This window comes from Prosopis cineraria, unplaced genomic scaffold (assembly GCF_029017545.1).
Source record: "Prosopis cineraria cultivar Desert tree isolate PC_DT_omini unplaced genomic scaffold, ASM2901754v1 PC127, whole genome shotgun sequence".
Classification (NCBI taxonomy): domain Eukaryota; kingdom Viridiplantae; phylum Streptophyta; class Magnoliopsida; order Fabales; family Fabaceae; genus Prosopis; species Prosopis cineraria.
In genome coordinates, this window is record NW_026555454.1 from 22518 (window position 1) to 33100 (window position 10583).

The 10583-nt window shown below is 30.9% G+C and overlaps 1 protein-coding gene across 1 annotated transcript; it reads right to left on the reverse strand.

Moving 5' to 3' along the window:
* Positions 1-8378: 8378 nt before the first annotated feature.
* LOC129295500 (7-deoxyloganetic acid glucosyltransferase-like) lies at positions 8379-10345 on the reverse strand. The gene is made up of 2 exons (XM_054934029.1): positions 9638-10345; positions 8379-9540 (listed from the first exon to the last, which is right to left on the reverse strand). The coding sequence occupies exons 1-2, from the start codon at positions 10146-10148 to the stop codon at positions 8576-8578; spliced, it is 1476 nt and encodes a 491-aa protein (XP_054790004.1). The 5' UTR covers positions 10149-10345; the 3' UTR covers positions 8379-8575.
* Between the last annotated feature and the right edge of the window lie 238 nt (positions 10346-10583).

Consider the following 10583-nt stretch of genomic DNA (forward strand, 5'->3'; position numbering starts at 1 on the left):
TACAACCTCTACAGATTTACAATTTAATGTCCCAACATTCCAAGTACCAAATCTAATTTTGCTCTTATGGACTAACTTCTTTAGCCGCGTGCGTCCAGAATGACGCGGTAGCCCTTGCTCATTTAACACTACATCCGGGCGCCGATACAGCGGCTCTAACTCACTTGTCAATGTACTCGAGCCATGCAGTGCGTTACTTACGGGCAACGACCTAGCATTAACATTATAACGTCTATTGTCCATGTTCATGATAAATTCAACAAATTTTTACATTGGCTGTTAATGGCCTAACACAACCTTCCTCCTTTACCCAGGCTTGGGACCGGCTATAAACATAGGCGGAGTTAAATAAAATTTTTATTTTTAATCTAATTTAGATTTAATTTAATATAAAATTTTTTATAATTAATATATATTAATTATTCAGATATACTTTATACAATTCAAATAATATAATTGATGTATATATGAACTATACAGAATATATCTGAATAATTAATATATATCAATTATAAAAAATTTAATATTAAATTAAAATTTTTAAATTAAATTTAAACTAAATTAAAAATAAAAAATTTATTAAAATTAGTTTATAAGTTTTGTAAATTTTATTTTAATAAATATAATATAAAATTATGTTTGAAATTTTCATCATTCAGATTAAAATAAAATACGTATGACCTAGATCTCATCATGTGCTCTTTAAAATGAGTAGGGAAACTAGCTCCTGTACATTGTGGGGGTTGCTTTCCTTGAGGTGATGTGAATGCACACCAACCGTCTGCCACCACATTAATTAAGCAGCTGGAAAATTGAGGAAAAGAATTTCTCTAATTAAATTAAAATAATAAATAAACAAAAAGACTCCAGTTTTTTCTTTCTTTCTTTATGTTTTTTTAAAGGAAAAAGGACTCCAATTCATGAGACAGCATTTGAAGAAACCCTTTCAAGTTTAAACCATTCCATCTGATTATTTGTGCTCTTCTTTACCCACAAGTCCCTCTAAATCCTGTACAATATCTTTTAGGCGAATTTTTTGGCCTTTAATGTAATGTCATATGAATGATTATTTATTATTATTTTTTAATTTTTCTCCTACTATAAATTTAATTATATATCTTATCATATATTGTATTTTTTTCTTATTTTTAATAGAAGTGAAGTTAAATTTTTTTCATTATAAAATATATTGAACTGTCATTTCTTAATTTCACTAGTTTTGATGAAGTAATCAAAAGCATGTGATAATATGGATTGAATGGACTAACAAAGGTTGGCATAATTAGTCAAGATTTTGCCCATAATTTATACATGTAGTTATGAGATTAAATTTTATTATTGATGTGAGAATTTTATTATTGAAAAATTTATAAATACCACTGTTAATGCTCATCATCAACTTTAACTAGATTATTCAAAGCTTGTATATAGCACGCATCTAATTGGTCTTTGTTGGCTAAAATGTTGTTGGTCCATTTTTTTTATTTTCTTGATTGTTACTATGATGAGATTCCATTAATTCCATGTTTAAACATAAGATAACCCCTTATGTGTTCACACTGTGTAGGAGCATTCACTCCTATCCGTATTTTTTCTTTCCTATGAACCAAACTATCATTGCCTTTTTTTTTTTTATGGTTCATTAATTAATCTCTGTTGTATCAATATTCTGTGTGTCTTCCCCATGCAAGGAAATACGGCTACTCTCTCTTTCTGTTTTGCATTTCAAATTTCAAATTTATGTTATATGATTCATTTCCTTTTCTTCATCATAAACCGGAACGTCTCTATCGGGTTTTTTTTTTTTTCTTATCCCGTTCTAACTGGGTTTTTCTCTCCCATTTATCTTTGAAGCCGCTTAACTGACCCTCTTTGATCGTTCTTCCACTGTAATGTTTCTTGAAATCATTCTCTGTAAATTCCATTTATTCTATTCTACAGTATTAGCCCCTGTTTTTTTTTTTTTTCCCTTTTGTTCTTTATGTTCTTCTTCTCTCTTTCTTACTCTACTTTCTTCATCATTATTACTATATGGTTATATTTTTTGCCCCTGTATATTCTCTTTAAATTCTTATATTATTCTTACTGCGTCTTTCATCTTTCATTCTCACCAATTTTTTTTTTTTTTGCTTGCACATGTACTCGGACCGAATAACTCCTTTGAAGGAGCTTACTAATGGAGATTCCCATTGTGACATTCGCGTTTGCCTTGTGCGCCTGTTATGGAAAGACGACAAGGGTTGTCCATATAAATCATCAAAACTCTAAATGCAATAGTGTGTGGTAAGGAGGTAAGATGTTTCCCTTATGTTTGTCTTCATTTTTTTGTTCATTACTTATGATATTTCATTTATCTTATGTTTTCATCTTTTTGAAAATATTTTAGGGTAGTTACATGTGATTAATCGTCTTTGGCCCCTCCTCCATGACGGTTGTATATGCATCATTCATCATTTTGAAGTTATGTCAACAACCAATCTTGATTGTACGTAGTGGTGGAGCCAAGATTCTAAGTCAGTGCAAGTCAATACAATTTAAAAATAAATAATTAAAAAAATAATATTTTAATTTTTTAAAATTAATTATATTAGGCAAAAAATATAATAACATAAGTAAAATTATATATATTTTTATTTGGACAAAATATTTGAGATTTTCTTACCAAAAATATGTTGAAAAGGTTGATATGGAGCTTAAATTTAGACCTCCAAATATTTTTATTGAGTCTGGAGAGTACAAAAAACAAAAAATATAGGGTGTAAGGTTATAAATTTCTCATAATACATGTGTAATTTTTTTCATGTGAGAGGGTGCATTTGCCCCCCTCACATGTAGTGGCTCCGCCCCTCATTCTATGTGCTATTTAATCAAAGTTTGTTCATATACAACTATAACTTTTGTATTTTTTTTATCTCTTGTCGATTAAAAAAAATAAAAACAAGCTCATGATTTTTAATTTTTAGTTTTTAATTTTTTTTGAACCTCAATTTATTTCTCTTATTCATTTAAAAATTTTTAAACTACTAAAATAATGAATTTTAAATATATGAATTTTAAATGTAAAATTTTAAATTTAAAATCTAAATCTAAATTCATCCATCCAAACACTATAGTTTCACTATTAAAAAAAAAAGAGAATATAAAACATATATTTTTGCTAATATTCAATGGTTATAAACTGTTGAATAATTAAGTACTGAATATTCTAGGATTTTTTATTCAATGATTATTAGCCATTGAATATTCTTGATTTTTTTTAAACAATTTTTATCCTAAAACCGTTTAATATCTGTTTGAGGTTTTGAGGGGATAATTGGGAATCAAAATATTAAACAATTCTGGAGTTAGAAGCATTTGACAATACTAAATGGTTATGACGCTATAACAATTTAATATTATTAAATATAAAGCGGTTGTGTTGAGACAACCATTGCATATTGATGCACTGTTGTTTTAGTTATAATATTAAACAGTTTTTTTTTTCATAACTATTTTATATTGCTAGTATTGTACATTACAAAATCAATATCCATTACACAAAAATAGAATTTTAGAAGCCAACAACAATTATATACCTAAAATATAAATATGAATTCCTACATAAAAGCTATTTACAACTTGAAGTTGTTTAAGTTAAATCTATTAATGAAAAAAATAAAGCTCTAAATCCTAAAAATTGATTAAGTATACATATATATCATTTATGTCAACTTTATATATATATATATATATATATCTATGTCGTCTATTTATTCACTATTGTTGTTTTTTATTGATAAAGCTAAACCATACTTGAAAAATACTATGTACTAACTCTTCAGTGACTTCTTCTATTTGATCTTTAGTGGATGTGTCAGAGTATGTGTCTTTATAGTATTGCATGCAAAAACAACAACAAAAAGTTAGAGTCATATGAATTAATAACCATAATATAATGATGAAAATGTTGACAATATATGCCTGCCTGCACACATACACCCCCACCTTATGGTATGGATGACGTAGCATTAATGGCAATGAAGTTTGAGGATGGCAAGTATAAGCATAGTGACATGAAAGAAGCCCAACACAAGGAGTAAGGAGCCCAACATTTTCAATCCAACATACCTAAAGACCCTATACAATATATTAGAGATCCAATGACAAGAGCTCGAACTAAAGTCATAAAGCAAGCCCTGTTCAATCCTGTATAAGAAGTCCAAGAGCTTAGAGAGCATTGTGACACTCCTCTCAAGCCTAAAGGAGAGCATCTTAGCATGAATAATATGCTTAAGATCCAAATTCATGAAGAGTTAAGTTTAAGAGGTGCAAACCATAGCTCGATGTAAGAAAGACTATAAGTGAAACCTCTTGTAAGTAAGAAGGCATGAAAACCTAATGAAAAGGTCAAGGGTGGCATGATTTTGAGTCCTTTATGATTCCTTGATTGTCTCTTAATTTAGTGGTCCTTTGACTTGACTTCCTTTCTTAAGGACCAAAACTAGTCATAATTTTCTATTTTGAGTCTAATCAAAGATTATAATTCATTATATTATTTTTTAAGTTTTGTAATCTCATAATTTTAGGATCACATCTCCTAAATTATGTGACTAAATATTTTTCCCTTATTTTATATTATTTTTGTTCTCTTTTTAGTGTTAGAAAATTAGAGTTTTAATTTTAAGAAATAATCTTCTTTATGAACACACACACACACACACACACACACAAGGTGTGCTCCTTTTTGTAAAGGGAAGAGAAGTTGAATGAAATTATTTATTTTTGAGTTTATGACTCTTGTGAGCCTCAATGCTTCATGGTAGCACCCATGTGAGAAACGAATATCATCAAGAGCTTGATCAATTCTTATGGTGTCTTCAAAGGTTGAAGTTCCTAGAAGCATCTTCTCCTTAATCATTATCTCTTTGTTTATTTCATTTCTTTCTTTGTTTTTATCATAAATTTTATCCCTTTCTTTTTGTTCTTGTATTTTTGTTTTGTTTCAGGGTTCTGTCCTTAAACTAACATGATTCCACTTTCACGTCCCCTATCACATATTGTCTAGGAGAGTCCTAGTAAGAGCATGTATCCTTCATGAATTTAATGATAGCTTAACCATAATCCATTGTAGGGTCACATAATGGATAAAAAAATTAATCAGTTAATGAGATGACATGACATATGATTTAGTTGCTAACATAATTAATGATAAATGCATATACCTTTATAATAGTCTATTATGTTATTGTGTCAAAGTGACCATTATCCCTTATTAGTTGTTGAAACTATTAATTGACCTGAGTGTAATATATGACAATAGCCTTGATGTACAATAGAAAATTTGATATGAAAAATATTCAAACAAAAATTAAAGAACAAATTATATACATAAATACACGAAACTTAATCAATTTATTGATTAATAATCTCCATTATATGCGGCTTATTACTGGGATGAGCAATTTTATATCATTTTTAGAGCAATTTTATAACAAAATGATAACTAGAACTAAGAGGATAAGCAAGCATGTAACACAATGGTCGTGATCTATGAAGAAAAAAGTATAGTTCCGACCTCCATAACAAATAAACGGAACCAAACTCTTAGAATAATGCAATATTTAATAACAAAAAACCAGGCTACCCACAGCCAAATGAGGGGAGATTAGGGGAGAAAGGAAGTGGTAGAGCAACGGTGGTTAAAAGGCGAGTAATATAGTGGAGAAAAGTCCCACAGCAAAACACTCAAAATTGAGAGATGAGCCATGGAGAGAAAACAACCCCATGAGTATGTGACACTACTGTCGAATAGTATCAAAATTAATAAAAACTAAATTTTACAGTAAAACGCAACCTAAATCATCTCCCCACAAGTCAATAGAATAACTATTTAAATTATAATTATGAAAAGCTAAAAAGTGAGGGTTTTTTATAATAAAATTAATTAAAAAATATAAATTAAATTAAATAAATAAAGAAAATTCAACTAAAAAAATTATCAAAAACAAGCAGCGCAATCAATTATAATCCAATCACCTAAACTTAATTTTCCTCATCCACAAAATAAATTAATTTACTTAACTTTATTATTCTGGTTTTATTATATATTTTTTAAATTATCATTTAAGAATTAAATAAAAAATTAAGTTATAGATTAATTGAGATTTTCTTTAACTCACAACCTAACAACTATTCTAAGTTAGCCACACTGAAAACAAAACATGAGTAATCACCCAAGCTAGATCAAATTACTCTTACAATGCTATATCAATTAATTATAGCAAATAAAACCTCAGATGAAATTTATAGCCTAAAAATTATGCAATAAGGCTAATCTAATCAGCAGTAACAGTTAAAGTATAAAACTTAAGGTAGAGAGAAGAAGAGCAAATTGAAATAAAGCTAAAATAAAATCTTCTCTAAATATAAAAAGCTCTTATTAAAGTTTAAAATTGTAGTTTATGATTGATCATACTAAAAAAATTAACTCTTTATAAAATAAAAAATCAATATATATAAAATGAGAAATTGACAAGTCACCGTTGGAGAAATTAAACAAAAAGATGAATCGCGACCGTTGCTACCTTATTTTCCCCCCTTCTCTTCGTAATAGTCGTGCTTTATATATATATATATATATATATATATTTGCGTCTCTTATGCCTACGGCTAAAGCAAAACTATCAATAATTTAATAAAATGATAAAATTATCGTGAATAACCCTAATTAAAAATTACACTAAATAAATCAAAATAAATTTAAATAAAATTTTAAAGATTTAATTCTTGAATTGATCTCCAAGTATGCTCATATTTTTTTATTTAAAATATTTTTTATTAATATCTTTTAAATTAAATGTAAAAAATCTTTACAAATAAGATAAAATTAAATAGCAACTGTGTAAAAATATTAAAAATATTATTTATATTTTAAAATTATAAATTTAGATAGTTAAAATTTCAAAATTGAATATTGACTAATAAAATTAAATAATATTTAATTAAACTTAATTAGTCTCAAATAAATATTTAAAAATTTAAATTAAAAAAAATAAAAATATATAAAATTATTATTTATCAGCATGCATGGCGACCAAAGAACAGAGACAAGAGATGAACGTAACTCAAGGCTTTTTTGGTGTGGAGGACGGTAGGGAATAGTAAAACATGGTGGCTTTTGAAGTTTCATTGGTGGGGGATTGAAAGCGAGATGATAAGTGTAATTTTCAATTTTTTCAAAACGGAATATAATGGGATTTGGGGAGAGTAGGAAAAGCTTTTTGAACGAAAATACTAAACGGTTTCTAATAAGAAGTACTCCATCCATTTTTATATATATAAAAAAATTATATTATATGATTTAAAAAAATTAATTATTCATAATAATTATGTTTGAAAATAAAAAAATTAGACTAAAATATCCCATATTAATTAATATAAGCATATATTAATTATTTTTTATTAATATAAATTATGAAGGGTGATTTAAGAAATGTATAATAAATATTTATTGAAATAGATGATTTTACTTATATAAAAAAATAATAATTTTTTATAAATAAAAATACAAAGAGTATGTAATAAAGTAACAAAATACTTAATGATTTTGACTGGAGAACCATTTAGTATTTTGGAGACGTCATCCGCGTGGAAAGAGATAGATAACCGTTTAGTATTTGTTTAAATACAGAATGATTATTCCTGGAACCATTAAATATATTTTTTAAAATCCTGCCTTCATTTATTAAACGGTTTTTCTTATAATCGTTTAATAAATGGCATTATATATTGTCATATTTATAGTAGTGTTTAAATCTTATGATCTAATCCTTGCATTGTAAATTTCAATGTTTAATTAGACAATCTATTAATATTAAAAGTTATAACTAGGAGAAAGCAAACTAATTAAGTGAGAGAGGTCTTTTACTCCACGTAAGTTTCTTCATAATCCTAAATGCATGATGTCTAAGATATATATATACCACGATAACAGGAAGAAATTAAACAAAATTATGCACAAAATCAATATCAATAATCAAGATTTTGCTAAGTAAATAATATGCACCTACTCATACCCATTAAATTACTTGGTATGTTGTTGATAACTAGGGAATATTGGTTGCAACATGATAAGTAACTTTTGAAATTAGGTACTTCCTCATATGGTAATAGTAATACTTTTTTTTTTTAAATTATTTACAGATATCGTTTTATTAGAGGCAATTATATTTGAAGGATGTTAAGATATTAAATATAGACATCTTTTTTAGTAAAAATTTAAACCTTAATTTATTATTTTATGAAGAACTAGCTTTTTTTATTAAATCTAACGGCGCCCCTTTTCTATCATTGTTTACAAAAATAGAATTATACATTGGCAGGACAACCAAAAACACGCATAATTTAAATAAGGGCTTTTATTTTTTTAAAAAACATGATACAAATATCTATGGGCTCTTCACTATATCAATTGCAATACAATTTTCGGGCCCAGGCCTACAATAGAGTAAAGGAAATAATTAAACAAGCTGGGTGAAAAAACTTCCAAGCCGAAGCAAACTATAAGACAGAATCCCTATATTCTGCCGCCTTCTTATTATTTCATGAAAAGAGAGCCATCAATTTCGCGTGCCGACTTCAAGAACTGAACGAAACGATCAAAATCAGAGTACGAGGACCCACCTTCTCGTACACTCGTTTTGGCTAATGTTGCCATGGCTTGCGTCGACTTCTCAAACTCTTGCCTCCTCTCAACCATGAGATCATTCACCATCTCCTCCACAAGCTTCCTATCACACACGTCCTTCATTTCCAACCCAATCTTCCACACCTCACTCACATACCTACTGTTTATCTGTTGGTCCGCAAAGTAAGGCCAGCACATCATTGGAACTCCGGCCGCCACACCCTCCAACGTCGAGTTCCACCCACAGTGTGTCATGAACCCGCCAATTGCCACATGTGCAAGTACCTCTTTCTGGGGGGCCCACCCCACCATGCGCCCTCTCTCCTTCGTCCCTTCCACTAGGTCCATCGGCGGATCCTGTCCTTCCTTTTCGGACAGCATGCCGGGTCGGATCACCCACAAGAATCGTTTCTTGCTGTTCACCAAACCGTGCCATATCTCCATGAGTTCATCTCTCGAGATTTTTGTTATGCTTCCGAAGCTCACGTATACCACTGATTTAGGCTGCTGAGCGTCTAGCCACGTCATGCAACTTCTATCAACTTCCCAGAGACTGCTCTCGAAGGAAGGAGGCGATGTCTCCGAAGACATTGTTTTGGTTGCTTTTCTGGAGTTGAGGTGCGCGTGGAGAGGGCCGAGGGCGTAGAATCTGGGAAAGTGGTGGCGAATCTGGGAGAGGACAGGTCCTTCCAAGTCTTCAAATGTGTTCAAAATTAGAGCTTGTGCTCGGAGGGATTGATGTGTCTCGAACACCACTGGCTCCAGAGGAATGTGACTCTTATGATTTGCTCGAAAGAAACTCGGGAGGTCCCGACACCGAACCAAGTTTTCCATACCAGGGATACTTGTTATCATGCGATCCATGTCTTGTTCCCCTTTAAGTCTTAACCCATGTTAATATCAAATCTTTCAAAAGTTCACTTTTGAATCTGAATGAATTCTGATAAGAGTTCTAGGGAGAAAAATACATACCTCGAATGGGCAGTTCGTTGGATTCAAATAATCTTGGAGCACAAAAATAAGCCCAAAAGCTGCAAGCACTGATGGTACGGAAGTAAACTACAGGAATCCCAAGTTCTTGTCCTACTTCGTTGGTGAGGCGTCCGAAGATCCCATCTGCTATGATGCAACTGAACCTGGGCTTTCCAGAAGCTTCCACGCAAATCTCCCTCAGCCGAGGCATGGCCATTAAATTCACTTGTTTGATTTGTTCACCAACGTAGTCTTCTTGTCGCCGGGGGTCATCGGAGGGAAGGCCGTCGGAGAAAGTCTTGAAGTGTAGAGTGGGATAGGCGGCTAAACGAGAAGGGATCTCGGCGAAACGGAGAAGACGCTGGTGGATGTGCTCGGTGTTGAGAACGGTGACATGGATGTCGGAAAGAACCAGAAGCTCGGCAAGTTGAAGCATGCAGTTAATGTGGCCTTGAGCCGGACAAGGAAACATCAAAACATGGGTTTCGCTTTCATGGTGATCTTCACTCATGTTGAACTATTTTCTTTCTTCCCTCCCGGCGATGGTATTTTGAGAAACAGAAGTTGGCGACGAGGTGCACAAAAAGGGGGAATTGAATGGTAGATGGAAGAGAGAACACGTCATTACCGAAGTGGATGAAGTAAGGAAAATTCAAAGCTCTCCACTTCCTTAGATATTCACACTACTGGCTTGATGGGTCCCCAGTGTGAAATAGTAGCCGTACAGACATTAATGTTCTGTTTGGAAGAAACAATACAACAGGAAAAAAATTATGAAAAAAAAAAGAAAGAAAATGGCTCTTTTTTTATCAATTCAGATGGGGGAAAAAAGTGCTGAAAAAAAAGATAAAAAATAGAGAATGGGGTCCATCTAATTTTTCTTTCCCAAAATTTTTTCTTTTGCATGCTCTGAGATTTTGAGAGGAAAAACTGTCCGTACCGCTTG

Bases quoted from the DNA above. Each gene is read 5' to 3' on its own strand.
- LOC129295500 (XM_054934029.1), bottom strand. From the start codon at position 10,148: ATGAGTGAAGATCACCATGAAAGCGAAACCCATGTTTTGATGTTTCCT. The intron at 9,541-9,637 runs GTATGTATTTTT...TAAGACTTAAAG, and splicing joins CAACGAACTGCCCATTCGAG to GGGAACAAGACATGGATCGC.